General features: G+C 33.1%; 1 protein-coding gene across 10 annotated transcripts in view; it reads left to right on the top strand.

Moving 5' to 3' along the window:
- The window catches only part of LOC143222130 (disco-interacting protein 2-like), a 159,711-nt gene that overhangs the window by 4,001 nt on the left and 135,047 nt on the right, over positions 1–20,663 (top strand). For 9 of the 10 annotated variants that reach the window (XM_076448138.1, XM_076448143.1, XM_076448144.1 and 6 more), the window contains exon 2: positions 6,055–6,166. In XM_076448138.1, the coding sequence (XP_076304253.1) occupies positions 6,085–6,166 (82 nt within the window). In that variant the 5' untranslated portion in view covers positions 6,055–6,084. Of the gene's footprint in view, positions 1–2,394; positions 2,583–6,054; positions 6,167–20,663 lie in introns of those variants that run through there. The other variant, XM_076448137.1, reaches the window with a different exon arrangement.

Genomic DNA, 20,663 nt, shown 5'->3' with positions numbered 1-20,663 from the left:
CTTGAATCTTGACAGTTTAAAGAAACACCTACATGATAATCTCTTATTTAAACCTTGGACTGTACTTGACTTGCTGTATTGCATTTCCTATCCTTGCATAAGCTCTTTAATTATTTAATTACTTATTAACTCTTCTAACCTGCTATTACTTTGATGGTTTGCTTCAATATGCTCTATGAAAACTGAAAGTACTTTTTTCCAGCTATAAGATTATCTTCTTTGACAGTGCATGGTAAACAGGTTTTAGTTTTTCTGTGTGTTTACTACAAATACTCTTTGAATTCTTAGTTTGATAACCTGTTGCTACAAATGCATCATCATCTTCCCCTTTCTCTCCATTGGTAACAAGCACAGTTTCCAAAATATGTTGCAATTGTTTGAGAGCAGGTTCCCTTAATGGTAACTTCACTGTATTGCACCTGTAGTGAACTAATAATTTCATCACTGTCATTTTCCTACTCAAAGTCATTGTTACAGTTTCATAACTTTCTATTCCAGTGTTATTTTTGTACTAATTTAATAATTTTAACTGAAGCCAGCTTTAACATTTCCTCTGTTAGCAAACTCTACAAGTAACTGCTGAGTCATTATTTGAACCTCCATAAGCATGTAAACATTACAGCTTAGGTTAGCATTTCAAAAATAACCTAATCTTCACATTTATTACCCCTCCACAGAGACACAAACAAATTGGAATCTATTTACCTCTACAATAAATTAAACATATTTGACAACAGATAGCATTTGTTTAAAATAAATATTTCCCTTGCAACACTAAATTTAAAGGATTTTTAGGTCTGTGTCAGCCATCAAACTTATTGGGATTCTTTTCGATAAGAAAAGCATTCTTAATAGAATCTTATATTTCCAACATCTTATTAGAATCACCAATGAATTTGGAAGTATAATTTTGAAGATGTTGGCCAGAATTTTGAAATAAGTAGTGCAGGAAGGATAATCTTAAGTTTAAGAAGAATTTTGTTGTATTTTTTAAACTGTCCTCAGAGAAATGGTGAATATTCAGTGGTTGGTAGTAATGTAGGTTGTCGAACTATTGATCAACAAGCAGAACATATGGAACAAATCTAAACTCTGTTGTTTCTTCTATCTTCCTGACATGCCATGTTTATTACTGGCCAAATGCCAGAATATTCAGCAAACGCCAAACGAGTGTTTATGTTAAGATAATTCAGTGTCATTAAAATTAAATTTTCTGTTCCATGTGATAACATCTAGCCACTGATGTTTTTGCAAACATAGCAGATGCTTGCATTGTTTCATTGTTGGTAAAAAATAAAGGTGACAAAATTTGAGTAAGCTATTATTATAAGGAACAGTGAGGCCTAGATTAAAAAAAGAAAATTGACAAAAATATAAAAAATTGCTTTTGGTGAATTTAGAAAATAAATTTTGTGAGCTATTGACAGATAAAAAGAGTATACATATTTTCATTTTATACTATTAGTTTTCAATGAAAATGCAGAAGCTTCAGGGAGATTTCTGATCTGGAACCTGCACATTGCTTTTTTGGCCCTTTTTTTAACATTATCCAGTCATGTCTGATAGTAAGAAAGATTCTAAAATAGCCTTCACTAGGCATGTTTATCAAATGATAATTTATATCTGTTTCTGCTTCCTTCCACAAACTTACTTTTTATTCTTTTAGTTCCTCGAACAACAACTTTAAAGTAAATATTACTAATTACATAATCTTTCACAAGCCATCTTGTGAAAGGGGTTATGAAAAATGGAAGCCTTAAAAACAACTAAAAAATCAAATGCCAGTTAATTAATTAAGAAAATTTTTTTTTAAACCATATTTAAAGTCATCAGTGAAATTCCAAATTTTCAAATACATACTTAAATAACTTTTGATAATAACTGTGATACTTTGTTAGTAGTTTTAGCCAAACTAATAGGCCTAACATTTTGTGGAAGGTAATGACCCTTTGCTTTTGAAAATAAGGTTCATATTAACAGTCTTCCTATTACTAAGAGTAGACTTAGTGTTAAGAAACTTAACATTCAGAATCCTTTCACTAATAATTTTTCATGGTTGTATTATAAATCAAGAAATTTTTCAAGTATTTAAAAAAAATCTCCTCTTTCATAAATAGGTTTAAAAAAAGGTAAACTTAGGAACATCTTGGTTTTCTTCATCACCTTAGGAAAACAACTTGTAAAAGTGTTGAGACCCTTGTCATTTTTTTTCATATATAAGAAAACCTTAATATAAGACATTTAAAAAAAGGGTCATAATTTTAATTGTGTCAGGGATACTATCAAGACTTAGTTGTGAAGATGAAATTATAAGTAGGTCACTAGGCCTTAATATTAGGTTTAGGTTAATATGTTAAGATGACCAAGTTGGTTGGATGGACTTGTGGTTTGAATTCAATGGGAAAAGGGAGCTTTTTAGCATTGATGGCTTATATTTAAATAGGGTAGAAAGCTAGTTTATTTGCAAGGGCAATTAGCTTGCCTGTAATGACAATTTTAAACTAGGATTAGATGGTGGAGAAGACCAGGATGAATGAAATGCAGAAACACAATGTATAGTGAAAAGTGTAGCGTATGAAAAAGTAAGCAGTTTTAATGATATGCTAAATTGTTACTCTTTTAATGCTTGAAGACTAAGAAATAAAATACATGACTTTAGAACATTAGTTTGAATATAAGATTTAGATATAATGAGATTAAAAGGATTTTGGTAATTTTCATTGCAGAAATCCCTTTTGAATACAGGGTAATAGGTTATGTAGTAAGAGATGGAATACTAAAGAGAAGGGGAGTAGTAACCATACAAAACATGATTACAGAAGGCTTTTGGTGATTATTTGTTATAGATAACCAGATGAAAGTATTAATTTATTAGAAGCTCTAATGAGATAAAGAATTCAGCTGTTAGTGAGATCATAGTTACGGATTATTTTAATTTAGGGTGGGTATATTGGAAATTATCTGATGTGAATTAGTGACTGATCAAAAATGAATTTTTAAATATTCAAGATGGATCTTTTCATAGAGAAAAAGGTGGATGCAAGTGAAAAATGAGTTTGGTTTACAAAGGATATAAGGAACAAAATTTAAAAGAAAAACATAAATTTAAGGAGTTTAAATTGACTAGTATGATGGTTGTGGAAATTTGTCTGAAAATATAAAAATTAACAGTTACAATTTTTTAAAACACATTAGGGTAAGCAGAATGTTAGGATAGGAGTAGGGTCTTTCAAAGATGATAAAGGAATGCTTATATCTGATTATAATGAGAGGGCTCAGTAATTAGATCCTGATTTTACTTCTAATTTTTACTAATAAAAATTTAAGCAGTATTTTTACACTGCTAGATGCAAACAAAGTTGAACATCAGGCTCACAGTAATTGTGGGTTTGTTGAGAAAAAATGGAAAATTTAAAGAATAATAAGGCTCTTGGGCCAAATGGTTTTCTTCTCAATGGTTTTGAAGGAGACCGAGGATAAGATCACGTGAGTCTGTTTCTGCTCTTTTTTATTTTTATAAGTAATTGACTAGATGGCCATGAGCCAGAAGATTGGAAGCTGGTTAGTTACTTTTATTTTATTCTCAAGGGAGGTAATAAAAAGTGTCCAAGCAATTTTAGGCCTATTAGTCTTACATTATTGATGACAAAAGTTTTTTAAAGTCTTTTAGAAGATGATTTAACAAAGATGATTTGGCTGTGGGAAAATTTTGCTTTACTAATATTTTGACAATCTTTGGTGTATCTGGACTTTCAAAAAGTATTTTTCAAGTGTCACATAAATGGCCTGTTAAAAAAAAAATCCAAAGGTGTGGAGGATAAGTTGGCTCATTGGATAGAAAAGTAGCTGTATGGAGAAAGGCAGAGTTGTTGTAAATGGAATTCAGTCAGAATGGATTAATATTATGAAGGGATTAACTCAGAGTTAAAACAATAGTTCTTTTTTTATTTATATTAGTGATATAGATGAAGGAATGCAAAATAAATTGCTTAAATTTTCTCTGGTATTAAGATCTTGGGCATTGCTATCTGGGAGGATGCAGCTACTTCTTTACAAAAGGGTTTGGATCATTTATGGATTGAGCAAATAAATGGCAGGTCTATTAATTATAATAAAAGTGAAGTAATACATGTGGATTATCATAATTTGAAATATAATTTTGATGGAAGTAGTCTTAACAGTGTTATATTAGGTTGAGGAATAATTCGTGAGCGTTTTTAAATAATTTCATTCAAGCATTACATGCAAGACTATACAATACTTCAATGCATGAACACATTACACTCAAAACATTTATTATGATACTTTATTTCATGTAATACCTAGGTATACAGTATGCATTGTTTTAAACGAAATTGCAAGAAATTAAATGCGAAAAGCAGATGGTGTCGAAAATGCTCGATTTTGTCCACTTGACATTCCATTTAATGAGCAGAAAATGAAAGCAAAAATTAAAGACATATGAAAATCAAACACACCATCTATTAGAGCAAAAATTATCTACCAAATGACATGAAATATTTTGCGAAAGCGTTTCATTTATGAATATATTTTTTTAACTTGAAAAAACACTCACGAATTATTCCTCAACCCAATAGTAGAAAAGGATGTTGATTTGGATGATCAGTCTCATAAGCCTTCCAAGCCACTAGATTAGAGGATTACAGAAGATGAACAGAGTTCATGAAACTGGACAGTTGGGAAATCAAGAAGAATATTTTGAAGGAAAGGTTGTTCTAGTAGTAGGGAAAATATTATTTTAAGTTTGTTTCTCTGGAAATATTGAATCCAAGTCTAAAGAGGCTGTAATTTCATTGTATAGGTCATTGGTTAGGCCATATTTGTAATTCCATATTCAGTCTTTGGTATTTTACTTTAGAAAGGGCATTGAATTACTGGAAAGGATTCAGAGAAGGGTTACTTAGATGCTTTCTGGGATGGAAAGGATGCATTGACAGATTAAGACTTCTATAATATTTTCTTTAAAAAAATAAAAAAAGTTAGAGGGGTTCTGATTGAGGTGTTTAAGATTGTTAATGGAATTGATAGTGTTGATGCATGATTTGTTGTACTTAGTGGTAAGAATGGTAGGATTAGTTGATTTAATATAAATTTTGGTAGGGTGGGTAAGAATCATATTCAGCTCTGTCAGTTTTACTTTTCTAACAAGGCAATTGGGTATTGGAATGGGTTGTTATGGATGCAGCTAAATTTAACGAAGTGTGAGGAACAGGATACTTGTAGTTTTTAAAGGCTATTCTGGCATGCCCATTTACAATAAAAGCAATAATTTAAATACCTTTCATTTTTCAGGAGATGATACATTCCCTTATAAAACTCTTTAAAAATGCTGTCCTCCATTACTACTCATTCCAACAGTCAACCCATTTGAAAAATAAACCTCTTCATTGAAGCCTAACTTGTCTTTTCTCAATCTTAACCATGTATCATCTTATTCTGTTATCTTCAGATTATAGTAGAGATAAATCAGAAACATTTATTGTATGTACATAATAAAATAATTCTCAGTATTTTCCATTTGAATTCCATGTGTTTATAATAATCTAGTAAACAATAAGGATTGTAAGTTTGGATTTCAAATGACTAAATAATGAGGTACTCATACTTAATTTGAATTTTTCTAAAACAAATGGTTTAGTAAGTATATAAATGTGAAGTGCAAGATGAAAAAATTCATAAATGGGGAGCAACTTCCATTTTTCTGATGTTCTTAAATAAACCTTTTTTTCAAACAAGTTCTGCAATTTTCTTGTAATTAAATGTAGAACTAGTATAAAGCATTTGAAATAAGTAGACTTTCTTCAGTTTAAATTACAGTTTTGATACGGTATTTACATGTCCATTACGATTCAATAACATAGATTAACTCAGTGGAATGATATAAAAATGTTATTATTGCAACTGCTTTGGTGTTTTTATATTTGTATTGCAGTATCAGCTGTAGAAGAAAATTATAATAATTTTCATAGTCTTTAAAGTGTTTATTGATAGTAAATTGCAAATGTATGAAAACTGCTCTGTTTTTCATTACAGTAGAAAAACGAAAAGACACTATTTATTGTCATGGCCCAAGATATTGACATAGTAAGCCTACCTCCAGATATCCGTGATAAACTTGCTGAGTTGGAATTAGAATTATCAGAAGGTAAGTGACTATATATGTACATTTCATAGTTTACGTTGAAACTGAGTTTTTTTTGTTTGATTAGAGTTGCTCAGTCGTTCATTTTCTTAAATTTTAATTGATTTTTGTTTATACATGTACGGTATTCTTAGGTTTACTGCTTTCATCTAGAGGTGATCAAATAGGTACTGTAGAGTAACAAGATATTAGACAGGATATATTTCATGGTATCAATCTTAATTCACTAACTTTGAGCTTAAAGAATGAAAGAGACTGGATAAACTGTGAAAGGAAATTAAACAATCTTTATTCACAGTAGCAAATATAATTATGGGTAAGATGGGCACATGAGAGAACTTTTTCTGGAGTGCTGCATCAATTACAAATACATTAAGAATTGTTTTGTGCAAAACTGTTAAAGATCATTTGACAATTTGTTCCAGACTGAGAAAATATAGCATGTGCATGAAACAGTAATGCTATTTTTCTTCATGGATTATGTTTGCTATCCACATGATAGTTGATTTATCCCACAAAAGCAAGATTACATCCCTGGGTATCAGGTGATCTGCTAATGGAAAAGATCATTGTCCTCTAATAAGTCAGTTCACATTTGGAAAAATATTCCCACAAGGAAATGCACAAGTGATACCACAACTGAATGATTCGGAACAACATGTAGCTAAGATGAAAGGAACTTTTATGATCAACATTATGAGTTTCAACACGTTTTATAAGTTGATTAGTACATACAGGCAAAAGAAAGAGAAGTGGTGGCCATTACTGTCACAGTTGTCTTCTCTCTACTTAGCAGTTCAGAAAAAAGAAAAATGTTGGCAGAATATTTTTTCAGCTACTTATCTTCCATATTGTCAGCATTTTATAACAATGACATGGTAAATAAATATTTTTTTTTGGCAGTGGAAATTGAACCCAAGAACATTGAATCATTAAGTTGAAAAAAAGAAAAACTTATAGCAATAAATTCTTTACAGAGCATAGGTGGCCTATTATGTAGCTCTGAGCTTAACAACAAACATACTGATAATTGGATTAATGGAAAATAGTAATAATCAGAAACCCTTATTTAATTTAATCAGTTAGTTTACATGACACTGTCCATCTTTTAAAGCTGAAAACCAACTAAATACATCTGTGCATCAGTTGTGAAATCCGAGTAACTTTCTCTCATTTCTCCAAAACACCTATACAACAAATAGGTGTACTGGTGATCACTTCTGTGTAGCAGTGGTCTGCCATATTATTTCCTTAACCTTTGTTTTGGCCTCTTGGATCTGTGCCAGTTCTTCCTGAAGCCACTGTACTTTCTCACCTAGTTGAGATGGTGTACCTGTCCACTTCAGTAGCTTTTTTTTTATATAGAATACCATGGCTTCTATCCAAGTAAGTAGCTTGGACTTGACAGTGATGCTTCAGGATCAGTGTCTACTAAAGTGTTGAGCTATTGGTAGTAGCTGTCAGTTGAGTGCAGGACTAAATTGTGGTGGGTCTGCTGTTATGGATATAAATGCTCCAGTGTTGACCTGTGGGGTCACTGAAAATTGTGTTATCAAAGACCACACTTAAATAGCAAACTATTCTCACCCTATTGATGGTTGACTCTCTCAGTGTCTGGATGACTTAGACAGCTTTTAATTGTGGAAAAGGCTTCTTTGGCTATGGTATTTAGTGATGGTTACACATGTCATGTTTGTTTGTTTGTTTTGTTATGGTAAATCCTCCAATGGGACACTTCACATTCTGAAGTAGATCTCTTAATGCCTTTAACAGATTCCTTTGTACTGATGTTGGTGTTAGTTTGAGGGTAGGGATGTGAGGTTGTACTGTAGAAGAGCTGGGCTTTACCAACATTATAGCTGTACAGCTGTTTGGGTCATAACAGACACATTTCTCAATGGCTTGGCAGTGGCAGGTTAGTCACCTTTGTAGATAGTATATCAGGAATTATTGATGCTAGCCTGACTCTAGCTTTGGACAGATTCTGCTCTTTTGCCAGTAATGAATCTTTGTCCATGGGTTTCACTGTGTCAAAGGTGAGCCTGCTTCTTGTAGTCTTATGAAGGTAGAACAAGTAAGAGCTAAACATATAATCTGATTAATCAGTTTTGTAGGTTAAGTACATGAAAAATATTTGACTAATGAATATTACAGTTTAATTAATGACAGGAAAAAAGCACCTAATTGAAACTAGTGTTCTTATTATTCCAACTATCCATTTATTTGTAATTTTGCCATTATATCTCATTATTATTTATTATTAATTCAAGGTTATTCACCTCAGTTGATTAGTATCACAACTGATGAAAAATATCAAAATTTAGTTGAATATTATCAGTGACAAAACCCAATGATTGATTACCAAATTCCATTAATCATCCAACTCTAGAAGTAGTAGTCCAAATCTCTAAGATCACTATGGAGAAAGCTTTCTGACAAATCCTCTTTCATTATGAATGTCAAAGTTAATAGGCTAAGAAAGAAAATGAATGAATGTGACATCACTAATAGTTAGCTGAAAACAAGATAAAAAGGTTAAAGACTTAATATTAAATAGCAAAGTCAGGATTGAAAAAGTAAGGCCAGACAAATTCTAATTGTTCAGAGGCTCAACTAAAAGTGTATATTTAAATTTATAATGGCTTAAAATAACTTAGACAGAGGGCATTACTTTATGATCAAGTAACATTTGTATGGAGTTGTGTTGGATTGGGTATTGTTTGTAAACAGTATCTTTTGCACCCTTAAATCTTCTGGCTTCCTAACCATGCTTGACCGTCACTCAGCTGTGCTTTGAATTGTCATTATTGCCAATGGCAACAACTAACACAGCTATTCTGTGACCCACCTGCAATCCTCTTGCTATTTTCTAATTTTGATATGAACTTAGCCTGAGATATCAAACTGCAAATACTGGTCTTTCCATTAGTAACTGAAACAAGGCTACAAGAGTCAGTTTCTAATTGTTTTGATACAAGTTTATTTTTTGCTTACAACTGTACACTCAGTCTTATTAGACCAATCTAGGCAGAATACAGTGTTTGTTATACATTACAGAATATGAGCTGCCCCAGATGGCCACCAACATCAGTAGCTGAGCTGACAAAATAGTTTTGAATTTCTAATTCAATTTACTTGCAACAGTTGAAATCATATTGAAATAAACAGAGGCAGCTCCATGAAAATAAAAACTATTCCACTATTAAAACAGACGTTATAATATGACGGCCAGTCACTGTTTGCCGATAAATAAATTTAGTTTAAGAGTAGTGGTGCTGACTAGTAGCTTTACCTCTAGGCTGTCATTTTGAAATGTGGAAGGCTTGTGCAAATAGCCCTTGAATATCTTTACATGAAATTAAAAATAATTTTCCGAAATATGTTTGTAGTATCGTTATTATTTTTAATTTTTTGGCATGGATAACCTAACATTGGTTGGTACCGACCGAAAAGCTTCGTCAGTAATATTTGTTGTTGGCAAAAAAAAACACTAAACAAATAAAAAACAATCTTTAATAAAATTTCTGCATTCTTGAAAACAAGTTCAGTATATTTAATTTGGATAATTAATTGTGTATCAGTTTGTCATTTGTCTGTTGACTTAGTGCTATTTGCGTAAATTACTTCCTTAGTTTTTATAAATATTTTTAAATATATTTCATTGAAACCAAGAAATGCCACACGTGAAGAAAACCTGTTACCCATTACAATTACAAGTTAAAAACATCTTACAGTCGGTAACTTTGATCATAAAAACAACTGTACACTTAGGCCTAATGTTTGTTCAGGTTGTTACACTACATGAACAATAGTATGTGTATAAACTTTAAGATAAATCGATAACATTTTGAATTGTGTTTGTAATTGTTTCAGAGACTTATATTATTTTTACCAGTAATTAAAGCTTTCTGACCTTATGAATAATTGGCGGGAGTTCTCATAATGATAATACTACTAGTAATATAAAAAGAGGATAAAATTAATTAACAGTATGAGCGAAGGAAACTAGTACTTATTCTAGAAAAGTTTCGGAATGGCTGTCTGTATGCGTTTAGGACTTGCCTATTGTTGACTGATTACATGGAAGTTCAGGGTTAGTCAAACATCTGTTATTAAAGGGGTGTGCTAAGCCATGATTATCTAAAGTTAAAATTAAACGTGTAATTTCCTGGTTATTACCACAACAGAACAACCATATTAAACACTCACTGGACCATGTTATTCGGGCGGTTATAAATAGTCTAATGTCTTTGTTCAAGAACGTTTTAATATATCTTGTTATTTGCTGCAGAAAGTTGTTAGTCATGTGTAGGAGGATGTCGGATATTAATATTCTGTCTTCATAAACGTTTCGGTAGAATACATATCGCTGTATTAAATGTACCTATGATTGTTTTTCACACACACACACGCACTGTGAAGCTGTGAATCAAATCGAGAAATTTCAAAGTTTATATATTGAAAAAAAAGTTTAGAGCTTTTAAATGAATAATAGCTATTTATTTGTTTCTGAGAGGTCGGGCGTGGCTGACAGTGTAGCCGTGGGTACATGATTCCTGTCTTATTGTAAGAAAATTGTGCTTCATCTGTGGTGAGTGGGTGCGTTGTATGAGTGTCAGTGAAATTCAATAATTTAATAAGAGTAGCCAACTGATGGCAATAGGTATAATTGACTAGCTGCTTGACCTCTTGTGATTAGGCTGTTCAAAATTAAGGATGGCGAGCGCAGATAGCCCTCGTATAGCTTTGAATGTACTTTGTTTATCCAAACGAGCGAAAGTTTTGAAGAATAATCAAATGTAGTAGTACATAAACTTGTCAAAAACAGTTTAAATACAGTTCTCGTAACTCTGAAGAACTTTATACAGATATTTTGTGAAATAGTTTAAAATATGCTATCTTTAAAGTGGCGGCGTTTTAAGAAATCAACGTAAAAACTCGAAAAAACGTAAGTTCTTTCATGTAATTGGCAATGATCGAAATATTGTTATTTAATGCTTTTATGTTATTTAATTTTTAGTTTTTTGAAGTAATTTCTATCATTGCCGTATAATATTTACATATTTGTGTCATTGATGTCTATTAAAGTTTAAATTGTTTGTGGAGAGCGCCTGCATATTTATAAAAATAAGTTCCTTCATATAAAGTTGAAATTAACATTGGAAAAAATTATATACAAATATATATGTGTAACTGATATTTTCTTAAAATAACGGTTGCCTGCTTACTAAGCAGTAAGCTCAACAGCTTACTAACTATAACGTTAAATAATGGGTTCGAATCTCATGGAAAGGCACAAGTACTAACTATAAGAAATGTTATGAATATGAAATATTTCGGGAAAGCTGTTTCAGGTAAAATACGAAAGTAAATTTTGCATTATTAAATATATTATAGTAAGTACAAAAAACGTAAGATTCTGACCCTATGATGAAAATTGTAATATTACATATTGAATCTTTTTAATTATGCGTGTAGAACGCTTGCGCTTGTTTGTAATATACATGTATATGTTTGTAAATCAGAAGGTTAGGAACATACAAACACAAGGTGAATAAAAAAAAAAAAAAAAAGGGGATCATGATGTCATTCTGTTCCCAACAACCTGGCATACCACTTCTAGTGCCCACATACGAAGGACTACTGTTGAGTAATCCATTTGAGTGTCCTAAGCACCAATGAAAACACGATAAACTGAAGTTGAACTTTTAAAACATGGAAAATATTGGCCGTGTTCTATTAAAGTAAAGTAAGGAAGTGAGATTAGTGCAACTTAACTATCTTTCTCTTTATAATAAGTGATTGTACGCTTTCTTAGGGTAACACAGCTGTTTTATGTTTAGGAGTGATGACAACTTTGCATATGTCAGCCTGCGTTTCTGGCAGTAGTTTCAGGACGACGAATGTAGTTTGTACCGTATTTAACTGTGGGAAGTTCGGTTTTTCTTCTTCGTCCTGCGTTTGGCATGTTCTCACGTGTTTGTTTATGTTTTGCATTCACACACAGTTTGTAGATGTAACTTATTACAAGTTCTGTAGCCCATAACATATAAAAAAGCAAAATGTTTTTGTTATGTTGTAGCAGATTTTAACTATTTCTCACGGGTAAATTTTTGTAGCGTTATTTAATGAGGTAAAACTATTTTATTTATGGCCAAGTAAAGTGCTTTTTTTCCCGCCTCAATTTTTTTTTTCCTCACACTGAGAAATTCAAAGTTTGTATCTTCGCTTAGGTAGGCAATGTCTGAAAACAAAAATAACACCACCATGTGTCTGCATAACGAATTTAAGCACCGTGGGAAGCATTACGTAATAATGCACAGTGCATTTCATAAATCTTTGAAGTTTTGTATTTTTTTTTATGATTATTTGTGTTAGACACGTTTTGCCGAAATGGGTAATGTGTTTTGTGGTACTGTAATGTGACTCATTGTTTTGTAGAGAATAGCCGAAAGAAGAGATGAATGACTGACATTTTCCGAGTAGCTACTTCACGCATGCGTGTGAACTCGTCACAGTATGTATGTGTTCCATGGATAATTCGTGCATTATGATGAAGTTTGACTTTTATTTAAATACAAATGTATTTTTGAAATATGTTCTGTAACGTTGTTGTTGTAAAATGTCTAGTGTGTGTATGAGAGAGAGAATGTTATATTTGACGTGCGAAAACGTAAAAAGCACGAAGACATTGTGATATAAAATTTATACTCCCCCTCCACCGTAGTAGCGGTAAAAGTTTTTTGTTTGTTTGGAAATTTCGCACAAAGCTACTCGAGGGCTATCTGTGCTAGCCGTCCCTAATTTAGCAGTGTAAGACTAGAGGGAAGGCAGCTAGTCATCACCACCCACCGCCAACTCTTGGGCTACTCTTTACCAACGAATAGTGGGATTGACCGTCACATTATACACCCCCACGGCTGGGAGGGCGAGCATGTTTAGCGCGATGCGGGCGCGAACCCGCGACCCTCGGATTACGAGTCGCACGCCTTACGCGCTAGGCCATGCCGGGCCCGGTAAAAGTTTACGAACTTACAAAGCTAAACTTCTGGGTTCGTTTTTCCCGCGGTGAACACAGCAGATAACCCAATCTTGCTTTGTTTTTAAAACAAACACACTAACTTTGTTTAGTCTTCCTGGTGGGACAGCGGTTAAATGTATGGATGTACAACGCGTAAATTCAAATTTCGATCCTAGGCGAAGGGCCTAGCAGGTACCCCAATGTGGCTTTGATCTATGAACGAACAAATTTTGTTTAGAAAAGCAGTGAGTCAATTAACGTAGATATGAGCAAAATTATTAGTTTTGCCAAAACGTACTGGTACCGTTGATTATGGTCCGACATGGCCAGGTGGTTAAGGCACTTTACTCGTAATCTGAGGGTCGTGGGTTGGAATCCCCGTCGCTCCAAACATGCTCGCCTTTTCAGCCGTGGGGGCATTATAATGTTACGGCCAATCCCACTATTCGTTAGTTAAAAGAGTAGCCCAAGAGTTGGTGGTGGGTGGTGATGATTAACTGCCTTCCCTCTAGTCTTTCACTGCTAAATTAGGGACACTAGCGCAGATAGCCCTCATGTAGCTTTACACAAAATTCAAAACAAACAAAAACTTTTATTATTTTGTGAAAAATAATAATTAATAATTATTTTAAATGAACATGTTATGAACCATTCATGATACAGTAGAAAAATTGGAGTTTAGGATAAAAATTATTATTGAAAAATATATCTCTTTCTACCATTAAAATTTGTGTATTGATAACTTCACATCTGTACAGAATTATAATATGCATATGTAAATGTTTAATGGTGGGTGTGTGTGTGTGTGTATACAGTATATCAAGAAATTTTATTTTATTGTGTGTGAGGTAATTTTTTTATATATTTAATAAGGGACAAATTCTTAGTTTAACATAACAATCAATCAATTGGATATTTTAAAATTTTGCTTTTCGAGCATATGTTAAAAATTGTCATGACTTTTACCCTGGCAGTACATTTTTTGCTTTCTGTGTTGGCCTGGTGAGTCACTCAGTTTCTTTTCTTCTTTTTTAAGTTGGCCAACCACTAATAATTTACAGGGTGTTTGAAAAAAGTTTGGAATCATGGGCATTTGACAGAATTTGTTTCATAGACTGTATTTGTTATTCAAAACAAGTTTGGAGATGGTAGTTTCATTCTTGGGGGGCTATCCAATCATACTACCTAAGCAAGTGTGTCATATTTGGTCTCACAAGGTTGCAAGTATTGGGGTGGGGGGTATGGACACCATTTCAAATATTACTGATTCAGCAACCTTGAAAAACTATATCTATCTCCTCCTCATCCCTGGATGAGGCCTCCACTGTATAGATAATGATAGCCTTGGGTTACCCCAAGCTTCTCTGTCAAATTTGGTCCTGCTGACACCAAAACTGTGGGAGAGTTCCCAGATAAACAAGTTCATAAACACAATGGGAATTAATATGGGATATAAGATTACTTAGTACCGTGTTACAAGTTTTGGGCTATTCTTTATAATTAAATTTTAAAATATTGTATGAAATAGTATTTTAATCTACATCTTTCATTTAAAAATTTCAAGAGTTATTGTTATTATTATTATTTTTTTTAAGTCCAGGATCTAATCTAGTTAAGAGTTGTACATACCTTTTAGATTTCATTAGGTACCCCTCCATAGTTGGTTTGTGGAATATTGTACCTTGTAGCTAATATCTGGACCCAGTGTCCTTCCTGCAGTAAACAGCATCAATATTTTACAGCATAATTTGTGAATTGTGATACAGTAACATTTTGGCACCATACTTCAAATTGTAATTACGAGTTATTTCTAAAATTCCAAGGCCATTCTCTTGCAGTTATAACAAACAATATACCACAGAACTTTCTTCATTAGGACAACCTAGTGGCACCATTGGTCAGTGTTGATGATATCATAAAGTCTGTAGTAAGGTCATAAAGGCCAGAAATTGTCTATTTTGTATACATAGTTATTTCAGCTTTGCGGATGCATGTTAATAAACATGTGACACAGTATTATATGAATTATTATAAATTAATATTTCATAAAATAGACATTCTAAAGATTCCTAAAGTTTATTTGGATTTGATTTTAAGTATTTCATAATTAACTCTACTTTGTACACCTCGTATGGTGCCCATATATGCTGTTGGGAAGGGACAAGTTGATTGAGGTGTTTAACTTGTAACCTTTGGGACATGGGATTATGAAACATGATAGATGCTGTTGTATTTCATAGGCACGTAACTTACTGACATGCTAACCTTTGGTATATGGGATTGTTAAACACGATGACCTTTTCAGCTGTGGGAGCATTATAATGTGATGCTTAATCCCACTATTAATTAGTAGAGAGTAGCCCAAGAACTGGGGGTGGTTGGTGTTCACTAGTTGCTTCTCCTTCAGTCTATTACTTCAAAATTAGGGCCTACAAGTGCAGGAAGCTCTCAGGTAGCTTTGTGCAAAAATTCAAGAAACAAATGTTATGAAAAATGTAACAAGAGAATGGATTATGTTTGTAAAATGCAGGCAGCACACCCAGGTTATGTCAACCATTAAGCCTACTGTTGGATTAAATTTCATTTCTTTTTTCTAATTTCTGTTGTATTATTCAATAGCTAAAGCATATGTTCACTGTCACACCAAGGTTTACTCTCTTCAATGAATTAAACAAATTAAACATAACCTCTGTGACTTTGAAACAGTAGGTCGTAAATCACATTTATAGTGTTTAATATATAAATGTGCAAACACTGTCTATCGTCATTACAATATAGCATTGTGAAATAAATTGTATGTTATTAAATAGTTCACTTTGTAATAAAATTACAGGCTGTATTGAAATATATTCACTGCTTGTCTACCAGTTCAACCCATGTTTTATTATTTTCTATTTTAAAAAGTTGGCAAGTGTGATTTTTATTGGGCTAACTACTACAGTATTTATGAATAAACTTGTCTAACACTGTGTACTTGGTTTGTCTGTAAATAGTGTATGTGAATGGTTGATATATTTACAATGTTAAGACATTAGAAAACTGATCCCTAAGTGTAAGAGCTGGTAGTAGTTATGTAGAGTATAATGAGACCAAATGGCTCTATGAATAAGGTAGTTAAAAGCTGGCTTCTGGAAGAATTGGAAAAATTGGCAATAGGTACACCTCAATCTCTTGAAGCAGACAGGCATGACATTCCATATATTCTCAATGGCATGGCTAAGCGATACATGTTGAAACACAACCTGAGAAACTTTGAAGAACCTTTACAAACAGGTTGGTTTGATTTATTAAGAGTAGATATAGTGTATCACAGGTGTGGTGCTGCAAGATATTCAAGAGTTCAGAGCACAGTCACAAAAAGAAAGGCCTGGAATGAACTGGTAACTAGGGTGCTTAACTTGCAATCTGTGGTCACGGAAAAGAGTAATAAGCCATGTGAGTGAAGATATTAGGCACTCGCACCTACATCTGTTCTAAGCAAAAAACTTTGAACTATATCTTAGCAAATGAAAGAATAAATCCTACCTAATAGCAATCTTGGGGGAAAAAACCTTTATATCTTTTGCAGAAGAACATTTAGTCACTGAAGAAGTCTTTGTAGTCAGTTATGGAGAAGAATATGATGTAACTATAAAGGCAAAAATTCAGTGCTTTTAAGTTTGGCATCAAGGATGGATGAAGCAGATAGGTATCTGCTCTTGCTGTGTCTCCATGTCACTATGTTAACTTCTTGGGTGATTCATGGATTAAGGAGAAACTATTATATGCTGCAGTGTCTTCTAGATGAGGACTGTCATAATGTACTACTTTAAGTGACAGTAATTAAGTTGAGAGTACATGTTAAGGTTGTTACCATGGTATGAAAGATGCAAAACTTGCAACGTTTGTTATTCTATGAATAACAGTCATGATAGCTCCAGACCATAAAATTTAATCGTAATGTACTTTATGTAAGTATAAATAAGAACATACTATAAGTGTTGTATGTAAGTAAATGTGATATTGCGATGAATTGTACCGGGGTTAATTTCTGTTAATAACATATGACATGGAACCTTCTTATAATACTGTATTTGTATAGCTGTGCAATTAAATTCATTGTTAACTTGAAGACTGCTAAAGTAGCATACATTTTAACATGATAATATATTTACAAAATCAAGTTTGTGGCATCAAACATTGTTTTATTATTTCACAATAAAAAAAAAAAAAAGGTAAATTACAGTGTAATGATAATGGTTAAAATGCTCAAGCTTCAACCAAACCAAGGAAATTAAAGATGAATCAACAATTTCCTTTTTAAGAGGCACCCACTTAATTATCAAACGTATACATTTTTTTGAAACATAGCATCCGGAACATTGGGACAGATCATAAACAACATCAAATGTTCATGTACATCCAATTAAATAATTGTATTTAAAATTATTATAGAAGATTAATTAGTTTGTTTTAAAAGAAAGTTTAAATATCTGTTACTATTCATGTTTCTAATTGTCAGTTATCTGCCATAATTCACATTAATATTAAAGTTATGTATCTTACAAACACAAGGCCTTGAAATAATGTGTAGGTAAGTGTGATAGTTGTCCCATCAATGATATGATAGTGTGTTTATAGGTGAGACAATAGGTGGGACACATTATTAGATCACTGGCAACAACTGTTCCACCTATAAACACATTTATAAGATCACCAGGGACAATTGCTCCCATTGATCTAATAATGCGTTTATAGGTGGGACAGTTGTCTCCAGTGATCTAATAATTGTCCCACCAGTGATGTCACTTTATTTTTCAGTAACGACCCTGGTGGAGACTACTTACACTGTAATTACTTTAAACCTTTTCAATGACTTTTGTATTCTTCAAGTAGAAAGATATGTATATGTATATGATGCAGGGTAAACTATAGTTTGGTGTTTAAATAGTTTTTATTGAATTTATTTGTCTTCACCAACATATGCTGTGACTAACAATACTGAAAGATTAATAAACTTGTATTTGTGGAAAAATAGTTATTTCATCACATTGTTTTATATCAAAATGGTTTCGGCAGTGTACCGTACGATACGCTAAAATTTGCAGTTTGGCTCACTAGTGAACCAACTCATTTTAAACCTGAATTCCATCCTGAAAAAAATATATTGACATTTTTTTTCTATATTGGGTATATCTTCGGGTGACAGAATGGTAAGCCAACAGATTTCCAATACCAAAATCCGAGGTTTGACTCCCCACGGTGGATACAGTAGATAGTTCATTGCATATTAAACAAACATATTGCATTGTTTAGAACCTACAGTTTGAAATTAAAACCATGGTTAAAAGTGCACATACGTTAATATCGAAAACTAAAATACATATTAGGAATATTACAACTAAACAGTAAATATCCAGATAGTATGGATTATACTTTTTGATTTTTGTGAGCAGTCTATTATATTTTGAAAGGTTAACTCAATGTTGGCTTGACATGGTGTATTTTCATGTTAATGTTTTACACACATGTATTTCTATGCGTAATTTGATGCTAATTTTTCATACACACACACACACGCGTATATAATAATAATAATTTAATTCAGACTTCAGTTTCATTTAGGACTTCCTTATTATCACTATCAGGAAGGTTCTTGTTACGTGAAAAATGATTGGTTGTTAAAAGGCACTCCTTCTATCGACATCCGTTATCAAACCAATTACAAAATTGCAAAACAATTATCACTTTACAGCCTCGAATATGAATGTGTACCTTGTTGAAAATTCGTATATCAACTTCAATATTTTGAGTGATTTAGTACGAAATAAGTTTATTCGTAAACAAATTTCATTTCGGATGTTTATTTGTTGTTGTTTTTAAGCGCAAAGCTACACAATAGGCTAGCTGTACTGTGGCCACCGCGAATACGATTTGTAGCATTTAAAAAAAAAGATATTATATGTAAGATGTCCCTGTGTTAGTTCAGAACGAGTGAAATGTTATTTGTACACAACAAACCGTTCGTTAAGTGGAAGGCTTAACTACAACACCGAACATTAGCGACGTTAGGCACAACACAAGAATTGTTAACGCACATATTTACATCAACAATGTAAAGGGATCGTAGCAAGGTGTATCATGATAAACATTCATCTGTAAAGAAAACCAGAGTTCTGACGGGAGAAAGCCGTCTTGATAAACCTAACCCTACTTTGTGTACAAAAACCAAACTCCCAATAACGAAAAGAAAAAACACACAGGCTTAGAGCTATATCATTGGGGGTGGTAACTCTGGAGATGGAAGAAAAAATTACATTTTCGGGAAAAGTTAATCTCAATTTAAAGGGCGTATATAACATGAACCTTTTTTTTTCAAATATGAGTCTAATAGTAGTATAATCTGCTACTAAGTTTCACAAATATTTGTAATATAAACATTTATCTGTGGTGTCTGGAAGCCACTACTTATTTTATAAATTCACTTTTTATGCAAATCTGATGTTGTTTATCGTTAGCAAAGTAAGTGTTCTCCAAAGCATTGTCGGGCCTGGCATGGCCAAGCGCGTAAGGCGTGTGACTCGTAATCCGAGGGTCGCGGGTTCGAGCCCGCGTCGCGCTAAACATGCTCGCCCTCCCAGCCGTGTGGGTGTATAAAGTGACGGTCAATCCCACTATTCGTTGGTAAAAGAGTAGCCCAAGAGTTGGCGGTGGGTGGTGATGACTAGCTGCCTTCCCTCTAGTCTTACACTGCTAAATTAGGGACGGCTAGCACAGATAGCCCTCGAGTAGCTTTGTGCGAAATTCAAAAACAAACAAACAAACAAACCACCTGGCCATTCCTGGCCCGTTACTGTATCGTTGTGAGTTCCTGTGTTACTGTGCTATCTACCATATTGCCAATGGTATACTGGCACTATATATTTTCTACAGCATTTTCTTGACTCTGGTTGGCGAACTGGGGTTTCCTTTCAAGAAGAGAGAAAAACTATTTCATACATTGTTCGGCAGCCAACTCGTACCTCGTACTTTTAGTCACGTGGTGCCTTTATGTAACAACATGCACCTCATAGTTTTAATCACGTGGTGTATGTTGTTGCATAAATGCTCGCTTCCGCTGTGTTGCAGCTTTGAAATATTTTAGTATATACCACTATCTCGTTTTTACTTATATAGTAAGATATTGATCGGATCAGGATGTCTATCAAATCGTATTTTGCTACATTCGCACGTGTCTTGTTCATGAATATATGAGATCATAGAACTTTGTGTTGGATGGTCACTTTCAGTTACACTGTACTTTAAAGTGGTAATGTTGTGTAAATGTTTTATTTCATGAGTTCGTTCACAAACTACTAGATGATCACTCTACAGAAAATGGAATATATTCTCAGTCAATATTGTGACACGTGTTTTGTAAATTCTTTGGCTTTATTTGTCTGATGCTTGAGTACCAGATCCAAATAATAGTGAATTATTGTCGATGTTAAGAGGTCCAGA

This window comes from Tachypleus tridentatus, chromosome 8 (assembly GCF_004210375.1).
Source record: "Tachypleus tridentatus isolate NWPU-2018 chromosome 8, ASM421037v1, whole genome shotgun sequence".
NCBI lineage: Eukaryota > Metazoa > Arthropoda > Merostomata > Xiphosura > Limulidae > Tachypleus > Tachypleus tridentatus.
Note: the sequence above shows the minus strand (reverse complement) of the source record. Positions and strands in the feature narration are given on the sequence as shown.